General features: G+C 38.3%; 1 protein-coding gene across 4 annotated transcripts in view; it reads left to right on the top strand.

Moving 5' to 3' along the window:
• AGBL1 (AGBL carboxypeptidase 1) overlaps positions 1-22856 on the top strand; it is a 938649-nt gene that overhangs the window by 709127 nt on the left and 206666 nt on the right. For all 4 annotated transcript variants that reach the window (XM_053223586.1, XM_053223587.1, XM_053223588.1 and 1 more), the window contains one exon: positions 3762-3925. In XM_053223586.1, coding sequence (XP_053079561.1) covers positions 3762-3925 — 164 coding nt within the window. The remainder of the gene's footprint in view (positions 1-3761; positions 3926-22856) is intronic.

Genomic DNA, 22856 nt, shown 5'->3' with positions numbered 1-22856 from the left:
ATTCAGCACTCATTTCTAACACTGTTCTCTCTTACCTATCTCTTTTAAAGATACTGAACAATCTAAAATATTCAGTTACCAGACCATTGTAAAGCTGGAGTTGGCTCTATTATACAGCTCTGGCCAAGAAAATATAAGCAAAAATATGCTGGTGCCTCCTTTCCCCATTTCCCTTTCTCCTTCCTTGAGTGCTGATATGCTGGCAGGAGCTACAGCAGCCACCTTGTAATCATGATCAGAAAACCAAGAAAATGACAGATACAGGAGCCCTGATTTTCTTAGGCCTCTAATAATGCCATGAACTTCCTACCCCCAACTTATTATGCATAAAAAAATAAAACTCAATTTTTGTTTAAACAACTGTAGTCAGTCTTCCTGTTACTGGCTGTAGGGGAAAAAATCCTAATTAACACATATAAGCCTACAGGGAGAGGAGAGTTGGGTCTCTATTTTAACAAGGCTCACTTTTTATTTAATGTTTTTTATGTTTGGTTTTTTTTTTGTTTTTGTTTTTGTTTTTGTTTTTTGAGAGAGAGAGAGAGAGAGGGCATGAGTAGGGGAGGGGCAGAGAGAGAAAAGGAGACACAGAATTCAAAGCAGGCTCCAGGCTCTGAGCTGTCAGCACAGGACCCAACATGGGGCTCGAACTGGTGAACGCTGACCTGAGTTGAAGTCAGCCGTTTAGCCAACTGAGCCACCCAGATGCCTCAATAAGCCTCACTTTTTTTTTTTTTAACGTTTATTTATTTTTGAGACAGAGAGAGACACAGCATGAACAGGGGAGGGTCAGAGAGAGAGAGAGGGAGACACAGAATCGGAAAACAGGCTCCAGGCTCTGAGCTGTCAGCACAGAGCCCGACGCGGGGCTTGAACTCACGAACCACGAGATCATGACCTGAGCCGAAGTCGGACGCTTAACCGACTGAGCCACCCAGACGCCCCAAGCCTCACTTTTAAACAAACCCAAAGCCAGCTTTATTTATAAACTTGTTACTGAGAACCTGTGATAACTGACCAAAGTAGATATCAGAATTTCTAAATTTTATCTACCTGTTTTCTGGATCATATCCAGAGATGTGAATGCATCTCCTGAAGCAAAACTAAAATAAAGTATTTAAATCCTCATGACACTTGACAGTGGGAGAACATAATTAAAGGCATTCATATACTTGCTATGCAAAAAAGTGAAGCTCCACTTGACAAATCCAAGAGACAATTCATCCAAGCCTCTCCATATCCATCCCTCCATAAGCCATTGCTTATCCATTATTATAAATTGAGGATAAGCTATATAACAGGCTATGTGCTCTATGCCAGGAATGTAAAGAGGCAGACACTGCTCAGTCCTTGCCTTTGAGGATTTCATTTCCAGGCTGGGTGTGGGAGGTGAGAGGAGACTCTCCATATAAACAAATATTTTTGATACTGTGTGAGAGTGAAAAGAGTAGAGTAGTAAAGAGAGGTTCATAATGGAGAGCAAAATGGAATAAGTGATTTGCTCGAGACCCTACAGCCAGTAAATAGTCTGTTTCTTCTGGGCAAGTCTTTTTCATGATACCAACCATTGCCTGAGATAAATAGATCAATATTTGGGATACAGAAATGTTTTTGTGTTATAAAAATGCTGTCATTTGGGCCATTGTTTACAGAAGTTGACTGGTGTGAAGGTGTTGCCCTTGACCCAGCAATATGGCTCATGCTATGAGATTTGTTGCCTTCAAGGACTTGTCCCTCTTTTGACCTGTTATGTGTTTTGCTAGACGCTAGGGTTACACATAGGTGTCAGGCGTGCTGTGTGCCTGAGGGGCTGGATTTTTGTTCATATTCTCCTTGTCTACTCTTTCTTGCCACCAGTGAGGTGGCTGATTGAGGAGGAGGGCATGGCCTTTGCTTCATAACTCCCCATCCAACTGGCCATTCTAGAATAAAGAAAAGCACGTAGGAAAACAGGGTGCAGGGGAAGAATGAGACCTTAGAACTTTAGTTCGTGGAAAGAGACAGATTTCTCTCTGTCTTTGTTCAGTGATCTTTTCTATTGACTTAAGAAAAATAACTTGTTAAACATCTGTCTTCCCCTCCCATTGCTGTTGTTTATGGAGGAGCAGATTTCCCTTAATTCTGAAGCAGTGTCTCCTTTCCTTAGGAAAACAGGTGTCCAAAAATGCAGCAAATCAAATTGTCAAACAGCTGAAATAGACATTCTACTTTCTTTTATCCTTTTACCTAGAAATTCTTTGGTGAGCCTGATGATTTCCTAGTTTGGAATTTTGTTTTTCCTTGTGATACTTATGACCAGTCTTTTTTTAGTATTTACTATCACATCTCTGTCTTCTGTATCACTGCTATTTGGATATGAAAATCTATTTAAGAAATAATATTCAACTTTTGATACCCTTTTATTTAAATGAAATGTGTTTATAAACATAAAGAACTCAGGACCACATTGAATTCTGTCATATTAAAAACATATTTAGGAATAAAGAAAGAGAAATTGAGCTGATATTGACCAGTACTTTTATGTGCACCCTCAAATATTCCTTGTCACTGCATGTCTAAATATATGGAGGGAAGAATTATGATCTCATTTTTCAGATGAGAAAATCAAGGCTAATAGAGCTCATTAAGTCCAAAATCACACAAACAGAAAATATTGAAGTCAGGATTCAAAACCAATCCCTATCTAATTTTGAAAACCATGCACTTTATACTTCATCACATAATAGAGTCCTTCCTAATCTAAGTATAGCACTTTGGTGAGCAGTCAAGTCTAGACTCTATTGCTGTGAGGTCATGGGTAAAGTATCAGCTCCATGGTTCTAAATCTCCTTCTGTATGTGATGGATGAAATGGCAATACCTATGTGATAGGACTTTGGTAACTATTAATTGAGTTAATGCATGTGAAAGGGCTCAAACAGTATTTGGTACCTAGTAAATGCTCTGTCAGGTTGTTTATTATTATTATATGTCACTTCATGGTATAATAGCATGAGTATGCATCATGGCTTTGCTTTCATGTACTGTCTCATCACGAATGAATAAGTGGTGCTAAACAGCTATTGATGTTGTTTTTAAGTTCTGGTATTTGTATATGAAGGATCCCCCTAATTCTTCTCACTGATTGACAGATTTACGGGAGAGAAAGGGATTTTAGTACAATTGTTCACAAACTTTTGTTTCAACAGTAGAACCCTTTTTAAAATACATATAGAAGAGGGACGCCTGGGTGGCTCAGTGGGTTGAGTGTCCAACTTTGCCTCAAATCATGATCTCACCGCTTATGAGTTTGAGTCCTGCATCGGGCTGTGTGCTGACAGCTCAGAGCCTGGAGACTGCTTTGAATTCTGTCTCTCCCTCTCTCTCTGCCCCTCTCCTGCCTCACACTCTGTTTCTCTCTCAAAAATAAACATCAAAAAAATTTTTTTTTAATTTAAAATACAGATAGAGGCATTGCTGCTTTGACTGAACTAGGGGAAGTGACCCCGGGAACTCTATCCACCCCTTTGCCCTCCAGTTCCCCTGCCAGCTCATTATTGCCTCGGGGGTCTTTTTGGGAAACCTTGAATGACACATAATGCAGACTGAGAATCACCAATCCACAAAGCACCCAACAAAGCACATTGGATAGTGACCGATAAATACTATCAATTCTCAATTTCTGTGACAGGCGAGTGTCCAGAAGCCCTCACTCTGGATCTCAAAAATTGTCTTTACTCAGTTTCCATGACATAGTCTCTGCTGATAGTTTTGTTTACCTGGCAGGGTCTACAGTTTGGAACCAGTGAACTGGAGGAGACGGGAGCCATGTTCTGTTTGGGTCTCCTCATCTTGGAGCTCAAATCTGTGAGCTGTAGTCATCAGCTCCTGACCTGTGCAGCAACTCTCCTGAATGCTGAGGAAGAGGCTCTGGACCACCACCTCCAGCGGTAAGATGCTCACAGGGGTGTGAGGGGAATGTGGACCTTGGTGTTCCGATCACAGCACATCTCAGAAATGAAAGCCATGGGGTCCTGTGGGTCTTTGACGAGGACAAAATATGGAGGAGCTGCCAATTGAAAGTAGGGGCAGTCACAGTCTACTGGACCCAGACTCAGGGTCACTCTCACTTCCTGTGTTCTTCCCTCCCTGTGTTCTTACTGAACACAGGGAGGATGCTGCCCACTTGTACACGTAAATGAATATATAAGTCGACATGTAATTATAAACATGCATTATTAATAAATTTTGCTTGTGATAAAGAAGATGCAGCTTAGCAACACACATGTGCATCTACATATACTTATGCCTGCCAGTAATGTGTTTATATTTATTCAGGCATCATTTGGGAGCCTGTTACTCGGCAAATAAAGGTAATCTCACTGCCAATATTTAGGAACTTGGGGACAAGAAATGTATCCTCTTCCCATTCTTAAGTAGCACTGTTCCTTCTCCGATGATGAGAAGAACCACCTGAAGATGATTAATACATTTGCCTGGAGACCCTGACTCACAGCCATGGCAGGGGAATGACAGATTTCCAAGGACTGTGAGGAACATTAATGAATCCAGAGAGGGGGAACCACTATCCATATGAGCCTTTTTGATGCCTTTTACTCTGGACAAATATTTTAGACTTGACAAAAATAGATTTAGGGGCAAGAAAGGAAGATATAATAGCCATATGAGAGGAGAGAGGACCAAGAAGAGTCAGAGGAGTCAAAGAAGACTAAGTCATTGCCCATATTTTGAGCCAGTGAATGGATGGGGTATTGAGCTATTGGAGGAGGAAGTACCTACTGGTGAATGAGGAAGCATCTCATCATGCCCTTCATGTCCAAAAGCAGAGAGAAAGCCATTAATACAGGTGCCATTTTATTTCTAGTGCATTTTCACTCATTTTCCTCCTGCCATCGTTAGGCTGTGGTTCCAGCGTGACTTCTCGCCAAATGGCCAGTCAAGCCTAAAATGATCTAGCAGTGTAAATTAATTTTACTTTGGAAGGTACTGGTTTCTCTGAGACTTAATTACCTAAATGCAGTAATTAACTTGCTCGTCACACTGTGCTATAGATCATAGACTATGGGGACCTAAGTAAATCCAGACTTCTTTCCTCCCTAGAGACGCTGCCCCTGATTTCTTTTGTTTTGACATCACCACCACTGCCATCTGCCCCCACTCCCTTCAACACCCCTCAGCGCCCCAAGGCTTGGTGTGTTTGGCATCACTGTGGTGTTTCTGCCTCTCCCTCTGACAGCAAGCACTTCTACCTGCCAGGATATATATTTCATCTTGTCTTTTCATCTTTTGCTAAGCTATCTTGGGTGCAGGCATGCCTGAATTTTCTTTCTTTCTTTCCTATCCCCCCACTTTCTTCTCTGCTGCTCATTGAGAGAAGATTGAGCAGACCTGGCATTGCTTGCTTTCCCTGAATTGATTGTGCCCGTCTGTTTGATCCAATGCAGTGAGGATTAGTTGCCTGTAAACTGGAACAAGAAGAAATCTATCAAAGAAGTGCCTCTTCTAATTCAAGTCTAAAGAATTTGGTGTCGAGCTCCAAATACAATAGCTGCCATGTGGGTTATCATAAGAAGATTATATTACTTATTCTTCCATGCCATCCCAACACTCCTGATTATTAATTGTTCAGTTGCAACCATCCCAAGGGTTCTAAAGCTTAAAGTCTTCCCTGACCTCTGGCCCTTCTTAGGCTGGTGCATCCCCAGGACAAGATACTACACATAGGATGTGATTCATGTGTGTGTTTTAAGGAGGTCTACACTACATTCAAGAGGCATGGAGTTTGGTGGCAAGCAGTGGGATGTAATTTGCCTCTTTCACCCAAACATTGTTATTGACTTAATCCACTCCTATTCACTGAGGCAGTTGGACCAAAACAGACTATGGTTCCTGCCCAAAGGACCTGGAAACTTCATGATTGAGAGGAAAATCACCCTGAAAATATCTTGACCAAGATATTGGCTCCTTATTGGAGCCAATAAGGGTGTATTCATTAAAGGATGACAGAGGGGAACTTAATAAAATAAAATCCACTGGTTTGCAATCAGCATCAGGCTGTTTGAGTACCTTTGATTAGTTTCTGATGAATAGGGCTCAGTCATGAGCTCTAGTAATCAGCAGAGCAGAGCAAATCCTAGGGATTTTGTTAGCAACAGGGATCTTACTATAATACAAAGAGCATAACTAATGTTTGTCAACACTACCCTCCGTATGCTTTAAAGAGGAGATTTCAGCCACCCTCCTCCCCACCGACATTTCCCTGGGTGTGCTCTGTGTAACAGGGTTATATACTTTGGGAAGATTCTTTTTTAGTTGCACAGAAGGAAATACTAGGGGGGAAAGAAGGGTGGGTTTTTGCCTAAAAGTCAGTCATAAAGAAATCTGAGGACATCGTATTTGGAATCTCTTAGGCCCCCATAGAAAGTGTTAACCCCGGGAGTAATGTGCAGGGAAGACAAAGTATGGCCTTACGCTGCAAACACCATGGTTTTTGACAATAGTTTTCACACTTCATTTACCATAAAAACAAGTAGAGTGTAGTCAACATCCACAGAGAAACTTACCATTTTTCATGGGCAGAGAAAGAGCAGAAATGGTGGATGTTTGCCCAGTGGCCGAAGCGTAAAAAGAAGTATGGTGCATTGCGCTCTTTGTTTTGGTTTGTCTTTTACAGTTTCTCTCCTTCCCTGTTGCTCATTTAAGAAACGTCTGCAGACTCCTTAAGGCGTCTTTTGATCTTTCCTCTCCTCTTCCTTCCTCCTTTTTCTCAGTCTTATCCCCAGAAATAATTGCGCGCACATTGCAGGAATGCTAAGCTGTTTCTTCAGGAGGCACCGTTTATCCATTGTGACAGGTCTTTTGCAAAGTCACTTAACAGTTTTGCCGAGTCAGCCACTGTTCATCTCGATTTGTATCCCTCCAATGCCTCTTGCCTTTCTCAGCTGAGCTCCCCTATCTCCACTTGTCCCTCCATTAATAACAGAGAGAGCTCAGAATTTCTGAGCTGTGCCTGGCTATAGCTCCATATCTAGTTTATTCTCCCAAATGATAGTCCTGTGACATGAACCTGGGCTCCCCCGAGCATCAGGACAAGTTCATTTTGTCCTCTCTTTAGTTTGATGAGGCAAGACTAAACAAATAAAAATCTGTCATAGACTTTAGAGAACATAATTATATTTTTAATAATTAAAAGGTACTTGATTTTTATTTAAAAATAGTTTTGCCTTTCTCAATTATATAAAAAAATTGTATTTTGGTAAATCATATTAAGTTATATTTTGGAGAGCACACACAAAAATAACATATACCTGACTTTAATCACCCTGCTTTTAATAGAGAACTGTTGTCAATGTTTTGGTAAAATTAGATTACTTTTTTCACCTAAACAAATATGTAACATCCTTAACAACAATGTATGAGAGGTCCCTTTTCTGTAACTTTGTGAACACTGGTTTTCTTTCTTTTTTTAAAAATAGACTTCATTTTTAAGAATAGGTTTAGCTTTACAGTAAAATTGAAAGTACAGAGGTTTTCCATCTACACCCTGCCCCAGACACACACAGCCTCCCCTGTTATCAACATCCCCCACCGAGTGGTCCATTTGTGACAATTGATGTACTGACACTGACACATCATTATCATCCAAAGTCCAAAGTCTACCTTGGGTTCACTCTTGGTGTTCTATAGTTGTGGATTTGGACAAGTGTATCTACCATTATAATTTCATACAGAGTAGTTTCCATGCCTTAAAAATCCTCTGTACTCTCTGCCTATTCATTACTCTTTCCCCACTACCCCCTGGCAGCCACTGATCTTTTTACTGTCTCCCTAGTTGTACCTTTTCCAGAATGCTGTATAATTGGAACCATACAGTACATAGCCTTTTCAGATTGACTTCTTTCTCTTAGAAATATGCATGTATGTTTCCTCCATGTCTTTTTCATGGCTTGATAGCTCATTTCTTTTTAGCACTGAATAATATTCCATTGTCTGGATGATTCACAGTTTATTCATCCATTCAAACCACTGAAGGACATCTTGGCTGCCTCTAAGTTTTGGCAATTATGAATAAAGCTGCTGTAAACATCTGTATACCTATTTTGTGGGGACATAAGTTTTTCAGCTCCTTTGGGTAAATACAAAGGAGTGTGATTGCTGGATTGTATGGTAAGAGCATGTTTAGTTTTGTAAGAAACCACCAAATCATCTTCTGAAAGGACTGTACTATTTTGCATTCCCACCAGCAGCAAATGAGAGTTCGTACTGTTCCATATCCTCACTAACATTTGGCCTTGTCAGTGTTTTGGATTTCGGCCATTCATATAGGTGTACAATGATATCTGATTGTTTTCATTTGCATTTTCCTGACAACATGCCATGTGGAACATCTTTTCATATGCTTATTTACCAGATTTATGTCTATCTTCTTTAGTGAGGTGTTATTAAGGTCATTGGCCCATTTTTTAATCAGGTTATTTTCTTCTTACTGAATTTTAAGAGCTCTTTGCATATTTTGGATAATAGTCCTTTATTAGATATGTGTTTTGCAAATATTTTCTCCCAGTCTGTGGCTTGTCTTCTCATTCTCTTTCGCAGTATCTTTCCCAGAGCAGAAGTATTTACATTTAATGAAATTGAGCTCATAAGTTATTCCTTTCATGGATCGTGCCTTTGGTGTCGTATCTAAAGAGTCATCACCAAACCCAAGGCCATTTAGATTTTCTCCTACATATTTTCTAGACACACCAGTTGCTTTTGCATTGAAATCTTTGCCATTTTTAGGTGAAAATGAGTTGAATTTGAATGTTTTTGTTTTTTGTGGATATGTGCATCCATTTTTTTCTTTGTTTATTTTAGCTTTAATAACCTTCCTACCTCGGTCTAATAACGAATAATTCATAATTCAAATAATTAGTTAAATAATAATTTATTGTAAAAATGTGTTATCTGTTACTATACTGGAGTACATATGTTTATAATAAGGCTATTTACATATTATAATTTCTTTTCCATTTTTTTTACCATTGAATAGTTTTATATTTCTGTATTACTAATCATTTGCCCTAGAAATTACTAAATAATCCATCCTTCATCAGTGGTTAGTAATGTCAGTTAGCTATATAGCACTTATACATGCGTGTACCTGGGTATATTTTCTTGATGTTATATTCTGTTTCATTAGTCTGTCTGCCAGGAGGACATAGTCCTTAATATTGTAGCCATGTAACTTAAATACATAATGCTACAAGCACCACCTCATTAATATTTGTTTAAAAATGTGCTTTGCTATTTTCTCTTCTTTATTTTCACTGATGAAGCCTATAATGAGTCGTTAACTGCCAAAAATGAAACCACTGCGATTTTAATTCAAACTGCATTAACATTATAGATTTTTTGGTCTATTGACTGTTTGCCTATATTGCTTTTTCAAAATCTGGTGTTTTGTTCCTCTTACTTAGATCTTCTTTGATGTTCACAAAGAAAGTATTGTAGGGGTTCTTTTTGTACCCTTTCATGTGATTCCTGGATCTATGATCATAGGCTTTTAAGCTTAATATTTAAAATTTTCTTGTTACTCTTAAAAGGGTCTATTACCCATATTTTTCTAAGTGGTTATCACCATGATGTGATATCTATTTTATTTTTGATTTATAATCTTGGCTAGAGTTTTGAAAACATTATTTAAGGATGGTGATTCTAGGGGCACCTGGATGGCTCCATTGGTTAAGTGTCATGATCTCATGGTTTGTGAGTTCCAGCACCAGATTGGGCTCTGCGTTGACAGTGTGGAGCCTGCTTGGAATTCTCTCTCTCCCCTTCTCTCTGCCCCTTTGTCACTCTCTCTGTCTCTCTGTCAAAATAAATAAACTTAAAAAAAAAAAGTTCAAAAAGGAGCACCTGGGTGGCTCAGTTGGTTAAATATCCGACTTTGGCCAAGGTCATGATCTTGCCTTTCATGGGTTCAAGCCCCATGTTGGGGTCTGTGCTGACAGCTCAGAACCTGGAACCTGCTTCAGATTCTGTGTCTCCCCTCTCTCTGCCCCTCCCTTGCTCGCACTCTGTCTCTCTCTCTGTCCCTCAAAAATAAACATTAAAAAAATTTTTTTTAAGTTAAAAAAAAAAAAGTATGGTGATTCTATGGATATCCTTGCTGTCAATCTAACTTTAAAATGAGAATGACCCTAAGCATTTGAACATTAAGTAAAATGTCTGTTGTTTTGATATTAATGCTCAATGTCTTCTTTATAAATTAGTTTTTTAGCTTATTAATTAAAAAATCAAGATTGGATGATGAATTTTATCAATTTTTTGTATCTATAAAAATGATTATTAATGAATTATATGAATTATAATGAATTCATTAATGAATTAATGAATTAATAAAGTCTTAAATTATGATAACAGACTCTCTAATCTTCATCCATCCTTGAAAATCAAAGGAAACTATATTTGGCTATGATCTAAAATATCATTTTATCACAGACATTGATGTTTTTAATATGAATTGAGGGGCTTGTGCCTATAGTTCTGAGTGAGTAAAATCTGTGCTTGGTGTATTTGCTGTATCATGTGGAACACTTCAAATTTCCTAGGGTTTATCCTTGAACATCTTGAACATATACACACATGGTCTATAAAACCCATTTGTTTCCCATTTGTTTGAAACAAAGATATTATTTTTCTGTTCCTCTTTTCCTGTATGAGAAGTATCTGTGACATTTAGATTGCCTTATAGTCATATTCAAATCACTGTAAAATTCAATTTTGTTTAATTACTTGCATTGCTCATTTTTATCCATTCTGTACAGTTATGTCCCCATTATTTTTTCTCCATGTTGATTCATCTCACATTTTTGCTAGAGAATACCTTTAAAAAAAAGCTTTTTTTTTTTTTTTTTTTTTTTTTGGTAAAGTAAATCAAGGGTATTTGGCATATTAATATATATGTGAATCTCTGTCTCCTTTACACAGGAATCCCATTGTGCCTGCCTGGAGGTTTGACTGCACCATGTAGGCATGGCTTACTCTGCCATTTAATCTTACAGTCCTCAGCCTGACTGTCCTCTGCATACCCCGTTTCTCCTGCCTGAATAGTTGTACTGGTTTTCATTGTTCACTAACACAAACATTCTATGTCTACATCAACTATATTTCTTATGTTACATTTAGGTCCTTTTGATTGATTTTGAATCTGAACACTTGGTCACCTTATGACACGCCTTTCCATTACCAGGTGGCAGTGATTCCATCCCAAATCGTCATTTTTCCTTCTCTGGAATATTTGATATCTGCTTCCCAACCTCCGTATCTGTCTTTTCTTCTCCCCTTATCATCCTTTTTCTTCATTCCCATTCACCAAGTTCTGGAAACTGTTTGGCCTCACAGATTTTTTTTTTTATTATTTTTTTAACATTTGTTTTATTTTTGAGACAGAGAGAGACAGAGCATGAATGGGGGAGGGGCAGAGAGAGAGGGAGACACAGAATCGGAAACAGGCTCCAGGCTCTGAGCTGTCAGCAGAGAACCCGACTCGGGGCTCGAACTCACGGATCGCGAGATCATGACCTGAGCCGAAGTCGGCCGCTTAACCAACTGAGCCACCCAGGTGCCCCTGTCCTCACAGATTTAATGTTCTTTGGCATGACTCTCCTCTTTGCTGATAATGTGTTTTGATTTCATTGCTTCTGTTTCCTTTTCTCTCATCAGCTTCTCTTGTTCACATTTGTAATACAGCGAGTTCTTGTTCCATTTTAACCTGTAATTTTTTCATTCAGTGTTTCAGAGATTCCATTTTTCTTGAATTTTCTGTGTCAGGCTGGCTTCTGTTTCTCATGGCTGGTCGTTATCCAAAGTGAAAATTGTTCTGTCAGCTGACTGAGGAGGTGTCTGTCTCCTTGTACATTGCAGAACGTTCCACCCGCCCCGTTGTTATGATTCTTCCCTCCTTGTCTTTCAACTTCTATTTCGTCATCACTTGTTTACTCATCTGAGAACTCTGTCAAGACTCATAATTGCATGATAATCCAGGCTTTGGATAGTCTTTAAAATCTTGTGTAGTCTAACTGGATGCTGATAGTTCCTCTATGTGAAGTAACCTGATTTAGATGGTGTTTTTTTCCTCAAGAATTCAGAGTATTTTTGCTTTTATCCAAGAGCACAGAGTTGGGGAAGCTAAGGAGGTAGGATATGAAAAGTTATATGCATCTCTGGATACACTCTGACTGTCTCAGGATGGTCACTTAATATTTTCTGAGTGAAAATATGAATTGAGATTTAATACTATCAATGAACTAGTATTAAAAATAAGTTCATATTTTGGAATTCTGTAGGAGGAAATTAATGACAGTTGTGGTGATGATGTACTCTCCTAAGTAATTTACCTGTATAATCTCATTTAAACATTTCAGTAACCATACAAGGTAGGCATTATTATCTCCATGTACCGATGAATACATTGTGACTCAGAAAGACTACGTAGCTTGACTAAAATGGCAGGGTTGGTAAATTGTAGAACTGGGATTTGAACCAGGCCGTCTTGGTAAAGAACCAGTACTCTTGATCACTAAGACATCCTGTCTTTTATAGATAATAACAGATAAAACATAATAAACATTTATGCTTTTCATGTACAGTGCTATGCATTTTGCAGCCATACCTCTTTCCTTGTTTTATCTTTTAAACCAAGGGTTGGCAGACTTTTTCTGTAAAGAGACAGAAAATATTTTAGGTTTTGTGGGCCATATGGTCTCTTTTGTAACTGCTCAGCTCTACTGTGGTAGCATGAAAGTAGCCATAGAAAATATGTAAATATATAGGCATGGCTGTATTCCAGTAAAATTTTATTTACAAAAATAAGCAATGGACTGTATTGGTCCGAGTGAGCCATAGTTTGCCATCTCCACTTTCAAGGGTTCTTTGAGGTATGTATAATTATTATCTTCCCTGTACAGATGAAGAAACTGGAACTCAGAGAAGCCATATAACTTGCCATTTGCCCAGCTAGCAAGAAGCATTTTAGTGGTTGAGCCAGGTAGTGTGACTGTGCATCCTTGATGTTTAATGACTACAAATACTAAGCTGTCTGGGCCTTTGGATGCCCAGTGAATGATACTTCTTTCTTCTCTCGTGAATTCCAAATCAAATAAGAAATAGAGCACAGGAGCTAGGTAGGTTGAAATAAAACATAACTGCTTTATTACTGGTAATGAGAGTCATGGCCCCACCAGAATTGAAGTTCTTCACCTAAAGCTGTAGGGTTAGAGTCTGCCTTGCTAAGCTTCTCGTGCAGAGGAGCAATGGTGCACCTGAGTCTGGTCCTGCAGGGAGAAAATGAGCACAGGGGGCCATGGGGTGCTCAAGCTCAGTCAGCATCTCTCTCCAAATCACCAGTTTCATGTTATTCTTCCTCCATTAGAGAGAATGGCTGGGGACAGAAAATGGAGTACCAATGTCTATGGGGCAAAATGAGAAATCTGGAAATGGGGAGAATCAAAAGGTATCATTATATCCAAACAAAGGATTGCAAATTATAGTTACATTGAAACTCTGATAATATCTTCCTTCTCTTGTCTTCTGTCACCCTAAATGTATTCAAATTTTTGAAAAAGTAGCCCATGGTACCTAATATTTGAGAATGGTTTTAGTTTCATTCCATAGTTGTAGGCAAAGAAATGCCCAGTGATTACAAAGATGGGCATGTTGGAATGGGACCTAGCCTGGGAGTGTCTTTTGAGATGGTGAATATCACATGTTGCTTTAAAACATTAAGTAGTTCCCTAATGGGTCAAGAAAAATGAACTAACCAGGAAGAAATGCTAATCTTATCTTGGGAAAACAGCAACAAAAAACCCAATTCTATTAGTAGATAAAGGCAAATCCAAATATTTTTGTTATGATTTTATGCTGATCCTTCTATAATAATTAAATAAAAATAATTAAAAAAGAAGAATGTTAGTGTGTCTATGAGAAAAGAGATTTAGTAATATCATACAGCTGTCTGTAAACTGGCTTACTTTCCTCTGGAGAAGAATTTCACAACTCGTAAGAAGGTCCATAAAAAACTCAATGCCATTAAGTCCTATATTTCCAGCTTGTATATCCCTCAAGAAGATTAATTTAACAGAGAACAATATTTAATGTATTGAATATTACAGCAATGATACATCTATCCCAAATAAATTTAAACAACCCAAATTCTTAGCAGTACTAAGAAGCAAAAGAAAACCATTATTGATTAATTTTCTAGTAGAGTATGAAACTGTGAAAATGATTAGTATGTTTATATATATATATATATATATATATATATATATATATATAATAGCAAACATTCATTAGAGCCTTACCATGAATCAGATGCTGCATTTTTAAACTATTATCTCAATCATATATATAATGCTGTGTGATGCTATAATTAGCATCCCCTTTTGCAAACAAAGAAAATAAGTTTTGTGGAGTTTAAGAGATTTGCCAAATGTCATGAATCTTAGAAGAGACTGCTGGCTTTTGAAGCCAATCCATCTAACTCCAAGAGTTGGGGGCCATTAAGTATATAACCTAAATCTAATATAACCCTATTATTAGTTTCTTGCATTGTACAGTCACCAAAAAGATGTGTTGGGTGTACGTATGTCTGTGTGTGTTTGTGTGTAAGTTTTTAAAAATCTGAATGACTTGGGTCATTTTGGCCCAGAAATATCCCTTGATTGTTTTAATAGTATTCCAGGAAATCATTGTCATCATGGGTGGAATGTGTGTTGCTGTAGGTGGAATGCATCGCTACCCACGGAGAGAGGAATTCCAAAGACAAAGATGAAAGAGATTGCAGACAGAGAGGAGTCAAAATGCATTTTCTTCATATTGCATTTGCTATTTGCAAAATGTTAGCACCTAATAACCATGGAAGCTAACCTAAAAGAAATCCTATTTTACGAGTGATTCCACGGGAGCCCAGGAAGTCTAAGTGACTCACTAGGTGTAGTTAAGTGATTTACCTATTGCCAGTCAACACTGCGGATATCTTTCGCCTCTGCCTCAGGCTCAACCACATGAACAGCTGGTCTCTTGCCTATGAATCTATAAATACCTGAAAATAAAATAGGCTACCAGTCCCTGGAAAAGGGTTTCAGTCAAGAAACTTGCTCTTCCTACTCTTTATGTCAATTTCAGCCTATGCAGTCCTTGTCTTTGTTGTTAGTTCTAAAAATGGAAGGCAAATAAAAACCTGTGAAATTCTCCCAAATACAAGAGGCAGTTTTTATTCAAAAAGGCTGCAAATAGCTTGGCATGGGTGGCTTAAGTTAATTCAATAGCTTTTCATTAATTTTTGAAGTAGTTCTTGTTCTTGTTTATTCTTAAAGTTGACTTTGTCTTTGTTGTAACCCCATGAACCCTCATACCCTGGCCCTTACAAGGAGCTAGATCTTGGGGTTCAAAGCCACTTCACTTGTAAGAGTTAGTTTACCGGCTGTAAACTGGTAGGGCGAAACCAAACTATGGATTCAATAAAAGCAGTGAGAGGAAGGAGGGAGTGATAAGAAAGGAAAAGAGGGAGGGAGGGAGGAAGGAAGGAAGGAAGAAAGAGAGGAGGAATGAAGAAAAGAGAGAAGGAGGAACGACAGACAAATGGATAGAAGGAAGGAAGGAGGGAAGAAAGAAGGGAAGGAGGGAGGAAACTGCATCACAGGAGAAGAAATCAGGTCATGATATTTAAAACAAGATATCAAGATATCATAGAAAGTTTACATTTTTGGTTTGTAAGATCCTGGATGTAGATCAATCTGATGCAAAAGGAAGAAGTCTGCTTTTAAGCTTCTGAGAACATTTCTGTGTTTTGCCTGATTTCTTTATCCTGGCCAGGTGTCCAACTCCCCTCTCTTAGGAGGGAACCAAGTAAAGAAACCCAGGCATATCCACTCCATCCAAGAGGAAATAGTCTATCCTGAGTTTTGGTGTCCCACAAGTTCCCATAAAGCCTCACTTCTGTACCCAGCATAGTTTTTCTTAAGTCATGTGGCTGAGACCTCAGGTAGCTCAGTTGTGGGTATTGCTGCTGACAGCCGACTCTGTGCTTCTGGGGAGGTGGCTTACCTTCTTTACTCTGAGGCTACTTAGCTTCCAAATTACAGGTCTTTAAATTCCTTTTAGCTCTAATATGGTATGTTTATTTTCAAGGCTACAGCCATTGACATCTTCCTATTCCAACATGGGTAGTAAGGTTGCAACCGCAGGGTGGTTGAATTATGCTAAATGGCACAAAGCTGGTATGAGATTGAGTGAAAATTAAATTTTATCTTGATGCCTACTGGATAGATAATAAAGAGACAGAAGCTTAACCATGCACAGGTAACAGAAAGGAGATATAAATATTGATGAGAAAAAGAGACAAGAAAATAAAGACAAAAGAAGTATGTTCAAAAGGAGATATCACAAATATTGGGGAAAATTACATGGTGGGGAAGGATGTCAAAGCAGTCATCCAACACAAAGTAAGAATCAGGTGCAAGGTGGCCCACTAAAAGGGGGTCTTAAATATTCTTAATAGGAATCACAGCATGTGCTCTTTTCTGTTCCCAGAGTTGGATGCTTCAGGAGAAAGGAGGCATGACTCACATCTGCTTGGTCACTTTAATCCTTTTAGATGAGTTTGTCCAACCCAGATCTCAAGTGTGTCCTAGGAAAGCAAAAAATCTCTTTAGTCATGTGATAGCTCATCCCAGACCTAGCAATTCTATTTGTGGTGAGAGATGAGTCTACTGGAAAATGGAGATAACTTAACATAAGCCAGTATGGTCCTAGGGCAATGGGAATGGAAACTAAATTAGAGCCAATGTGTTCATGATGACTCGTTATTCAGCATTTTGTTATGTGGCTTTGAATCGGGGAGGCTAACTGGCTCCCTGTGCTGTGCCAATGTGTGACAAAATAAATATAGTGAAGGGTAGAATAGTGATAATAGAATAGCATGTGCCCAGGAGTGTGATAAGGATTTGATATGTATTATCTTAAGTAAGGCAAGTCCTAGGAAGCCAATAGTAGTAGTAGTAGTTATCTTATAGATGAATAGAGTCTTAAGATATTGCATGTTTGATAAAGGCCAAGTCACTACTATATAACTGATTCATGATTCACAAACAGATGACTGAATTCAAATTTCTTCTTTTTCTGTCTGAAATGTATTGAGAATTATTATTATTATTATTTTTTAACCCATAAAGCAGTCTCCAATACAAAGGGGAAAGCTGAAGGGGCGCCTGGGTGGCGCAGTCGGTTAAGCGTCCGACTTCAGCCAGGTCACGATCTCGCGGTCCGTGAGTTCGAGCCCCGCGTCAGGCTCAGAGCCTGGAGCCTGTTTCCGATTCTGTGTCTCCTTCTCTCTCTGCCCCTCCCCCGTTCATGCTCTGTCTCTCTCTGTCCCAAAAATAAATAAAAAACGTTGAAAAAAAAATTTCAAAGGGGAAAGCTGAAGCCATGAAATTCGATCAATAAATCAACATTCTTAACCAGAGATCTGGCCCCTTTGAGTTCATTGCCAACATCACAGCATCCTCTATAGTGGGGAAGCATCCATCCAGATCAGCCTCAACTTCATTGACCTTTTACCCACTAAATGTTCAAAGCCGTGAAGCACAACCAGCTATCGCAGCTTTGTTGTTGTTCTTGTTCTTCATGTATTTAATTACATGGGAATGACCTAGAGAAAGTCAAAGCCACTTCTCCTCATTCTAAACAAAGGATATGCAATTGTCATTTAGGTCTACCTAATATCAGTGATTGAAGGCTTGCCTTAGAAAGGATTGATCTAACTCTTGGTAAGGCCTTAGAGAAGTGGAATGGTGTCTGCCTCCTACCAGTGAAGCACCCAGAACTACAGGTGATTTGCAGTCCAGTCTGAGCTATAGTTTACACACTCAGGCATTAGTGTAGTGGGAAAATAGACACCAGGGAATTGAGTGTCCCCATCAGAAAAGCTGTTCATGGAACCACTGATAAGAATAAACAATGCTTATTGATTGCTTAGCATATGCTAAGCACCATTTTAAGTATTTATCCATACAAGATTTTTTTAATCCCCACAAATAATCCTAAAAGGTAAATATTATTTCGCCTCATTTTATACAGATGAACCTGAGGCACAGAAAGCTTAAATAACTTACCTAAAATTACTTGTAAATGATGGTGCTAACACTGGCATGTTTAACCACTATACCAGTTTTAACCATAGGGTTTTATAAAATCTGATCTCTTGTTTTTAACTGGTTCCTACCTGTATCTGTACTTGTTTACCTTATCAGGAAAACAAGCTGCAGTTTATAAATTCTAAATTTGAATGTTGCATAAAGGGAATGAGAAGCTTATTAAATAATTGGAAAGCCTTGGGGATAAAGGGCAAGGACTCTGTGGTCTGTGAACGTTCAATAGCAAAGTTAGGGGTTTTCCAGAGCCCACCCAGAAGCTGCTGGGACTCTCAGGAACTTTCAGGACATGCCCTCTGCAGGGTCTGCTGGAGTGCTTCCAAAGAAACTGTTTTCACCTACCTCTGTGGCCTGTAGCCACAAAGAAGGTGGCTAAGACTTGCCTGAATGCTGAAAGCCCCTCAGATATCAGCTGTCCCCACGTTCATCTACTACAAATGCCCACCCTCTCTTCCCTGGAAATAATTGTCTCTCCTCTTCTGTTAACAAATCTGAGTAATAGGTTGGTAAAATCTAACCCCAAACCTTGAAGAACCAGAGAGAAATGACAGAATGATGATATGGCTGTACCAGGTAATACTTTTTAGTATAGTATATGAGTGATTCCAAAAAATTGTAATTTGCAAATAGACAAAACTGTGGCTTCAAAGCAGAGGTGTGACTGCCATCAGAATAAAGCATTAAGCTAAATTAGTTTCACAAGTTCCCATGGAATAGAACAATGGTAATTCTTAAATATGCACGTTTCTGTTGAGCTCCCAATATGTACAGAATGATTACAGTGATTTTAATTTGTGTAATTCTTCACTATTTTCAAGTGTTTCTATCTCTGTTTATAACCACTATGTGAGAGCCCATAGATGGAGCCCAGAATGGTGAGAGGCTAACATAAGCATACACCTAGGCAGCCAGGTATGCAAAATAACCTCTTGGTATTAGTGACAGATATCTCATACAGAGCTCCCCTACACCCAGGAGAATAGTTGTTACTAACTCCATTGACAATCCCCCAAGTCCTTCCTCTAACTTTTGTTAGCAACAGAAATAAGAATAATGTCCGAGACATTCAATTTCCTGAAGAGGTTAGAATTTATAAAACCAGTACAAGGAGGAACAAAACATTCTAGTTATATTTTGTGCATAAATCTAGCTAAAGAGAAGGCACACCTCTTGATGTTGCAGGTAATTGATGCTTGAAGAGGGAGGTCTTCTGTGACCCATGGCATGCTTCTTTCTTCACTGCATAAAGAAGGATGTTGGGGGAGGGGGGAAAGAATGGTCTTTAGACCAAGAAGGAGGAAGAGGAAGAGGAGGAGGAGTAAAGGAAGGGGAGGAGGAAAAGGAAAAGAGAATCAAACTTGCTAAGAAAGAACATCTGTGTGTGCGTGTGTCTAATGTATATATGTATATAATATGTATATATTGTATATATAATATGCACATATATTATATATACACACAATACTAAATATATATATATAAATTTTTATATATATATATATATAAATTACTCTAAATGAGTTCAGGGTTTCTGGATTGGCTGAATTAAAGTGCAATTCTGAAATTATATGCAAATTAGATCCTGTATCTCCTGTCCAAAATCTTCGAGGAGACCTGTTTGCAAACTGAGGTTAGACAAAATATTCTTTCACTGCTCGACACTGAGAAAGAGGTATAGTCTTTTCAATACAGGCAAATGCATGTGATGTAGGTATCAGGAAAGCACGGGTTGTATTATCAAGGGAGGTTTGTTAACTACTTGGAAAACAAACTGGGCATATCTGGGAACTACCACATATTCCTTATTAAAGAAAATGTTCAAGTATTTGATTTTATTATAGCTTTATTGAGGTATCATTGATGTACAATTACCTGCACATATTTAAAATATGGAATTTGATGAGTTGTGGCATACAAAAATATGCTCATGAAACCATCACAACAAAAATTGCAGTCATTCCCACCACTTCCCACCATATCCTTGAATCCCTTTGTAATCTGTCCATCACTCAGATGACCACTGATTTGCTTTCTGTCCCTGAAGATTAGTCTGTATTTTTAGAATGTTATGTACAATGGAATTGTACAATATGTACTCTTTGCCCTCTTTGACTTCTTTTCAATCAGCATAACAATTTTGAGATTTGTACAAGTTCTAATCTGATTTGATTTCATTTTGATATGGTTACTAGCCAGTAGATCAAAGCAATGTAGAATAAATTGTTTACCTTGGCTTTAAACTAGATATTCTGTTTCTTTAACAGCCCGAGGTGGATCAGTCCTAACTTAAAATTTCTTCGCTAGCTGTTTCCTCTGCCCGGTATGCACTTCCTATAGACCTTGCATAGCTGGCTCCTCTCTGACATTCAAGTCTCAGTTTAAATGTCATAATCCCAGCTTAAATTTCACCATCTCAGCAAGACTTTTCATAACCACCTTGCCTAAAGTAGCATTCCCAGTCCCTACTACCATGACACCTTTAATTTAGTATCATCTGTCTCTCCCAGCTAGAATGTACAATCCATGAGCAAAGGAACTTTATTTGTCTTGTTTAAAGCTATATTCTTAGCACCTAGAACAATGCCTGATGCATAGGAGGTAATCAATAAATAAATGAACAAATAAATCTTTGCCAAGCCTTTCATTTTATGTGTATGGGAGAATATGGAGACCTGTGGGCTGAATAATAGCATAATTCAAGGAAGTTGTTATTAGTTGAAGGAATATATTCAGGGTATGCTGATTAATGGGTATTTTTCAACCTGAATAGGAATTTATATTCGTGGCTTTACCTTAAATCCTGTCCCATTCCACAATTGTATGCATTAAAAAAATAAAGCACTTAGTTCTATTTATAGAAATAATGATTATTCCTTTCTGAATGATAGTCAGACTGTGAAGGAGGATGAGGAAGAGGAGGAGGGGGGGAGGAGGAGAAAGAGAATAGAATCAAACTTGCCAAGAAGGAACAGATTTCAAAGGTGGGAAAGGAGATTTGAAAGGATACCTATTACTTCAAATGCACATTGTGAATCTATTGCACATAATGATTTATAATTGATATCCTAAAATACATTTACAGATTGAAATGGCGGATGGCATTCAAATGATGAAACTAGATAAAGATGAATGCTGCTCACAGAGCTCCCAACCAAGGGCACACCCTGTGGAAGAGTACAAGTTGTCTATGTGGCAGTCGTTGCTGACAGTGAGCTTAATAAGACTCAGTGTGCTACACCTGCCAAAGTGACAATTCAGTGGCTTTGGTAGAAATATAAAATCTAGAATGAGATAGAGAAGTGTTTCCTTCTGCTTTCCCCTTGTCAACACAAAACCTAGAGTATTATAGTACATTCTTGAGCCTCAAAAATGGAAATGCATCCAGTGGCTTGCATGTATAATGATGTGAAGAGTGATGTAAAAGAGTAGTGCACATAATAAATGGTAGAAGGAATGTTAACTGTCTTCAGATAGTTCCCTAATAAAAAGAAATTAAAGCTAGTCTTGGTTTGACTAGAAGTAGGAACCTACTATCTATTAATATCTGACATTGCCTGGTTTGCTTAGGAAGAGCTATCTGATGGTCAGACATGCCCAAAGATAGAATGAGCCCTTACTGACTTCAGGCACATACATATTTGTAAAAGGCTTTGTTTTGTAGGACAGATTTAGGAATGTGAATTGCTACTTGGATGATAGCATAGTTAGAATCTATACCAACTCTGAGATAGAAATTAAAATGTATCATTATATTAACAAAAAAAAATCCAGTCATTTTTATTTAATTAATTTGAAATGAGATTTAGTCGGTGCACCTTTTTAAATAGCTGAAACCCTGATTCTTCCCTAAATTCCTTATTGATATGAGTACCCCACTGCAGAGGTAGGTTTGAAGTGTGGCTGCTTGGCAAGGACTTGAGATTTGTTTGACAATTTATTTTGTACCATTAGGTGGACAAAGTTTTTGTTTGTTTTAAGGCAGAGAAGAGTAGTTTCAGTAGAGTGTATGGAGGGGATGTGGAAGACTTTGGCATATGGAGATCTTAGTTACTACAGAAAAGCATTCTTAGTTCCTCCATTTTCATCCATGAGTGGTTTTACTTAGGTGTTTGCTGAGAGGGTACTGTCCAGCAGCATGGGTGCTGAATTGTAGGGCTCTTCAAGGGAAGTTTTCTTAGCAATGTCATTAGTAATATGAAACGGTGGGTGATAAGGTAAGCTTGTCCAATTTATTAGGCATTCTACTTTTGAAAATTATTATCTAGGAAAAAACATTATCTATTGCTGTATCTTTCTTTTTTATAGACATTTATTGCGAATTGTAGGAAGTACAAAATGTAGTAATCCATATTAAGTTGTAGGCTGCATTTTTTTCTAGACAATTTTCTCTATTAACAAGAAGTAAAGACAAAGGAAGAACAAAGACATATTTGTTACGTGATGTGGAAGCAAAACTGTTTCTAAATAATACTGTTGTGTGGTGTATTCCTGGAGGTACTGACAGTTCCTTATAAGGTAAATGAACATTTCAGCTAAAGTTTACAAGCAACACACAAGGCTAATTACAAAATACTCTTTGTCCCTCAGCAGACTGCAGGGGGCAAGAGTGAGCTTGTGTATGCACTAAGAGCACAGATTTCCCTGGGTGCTATCTTCTCACATGTGT

The sequence above is a fragment of the Acinonyx jubatus genome, chromosome B3 (genome assembly GCF_027475565.1).
Source record: "Acinonyx jubatus isolate Ajub_Pintada_27869175 chromosome B3, VMU_Ajub_asm_v1.0, whole genome shotgun sequence".
Classification (NCBI taxonomy): domain Eukaryota; kingdom Metazoa; phylum Chordata; class Mammalia; order Carnivora; family Felidae; genus Acinonyx; species Acinonyx jubatus.
This window is presented reverse-complemented; position numbering and strand designations above follow the sequence as displayed.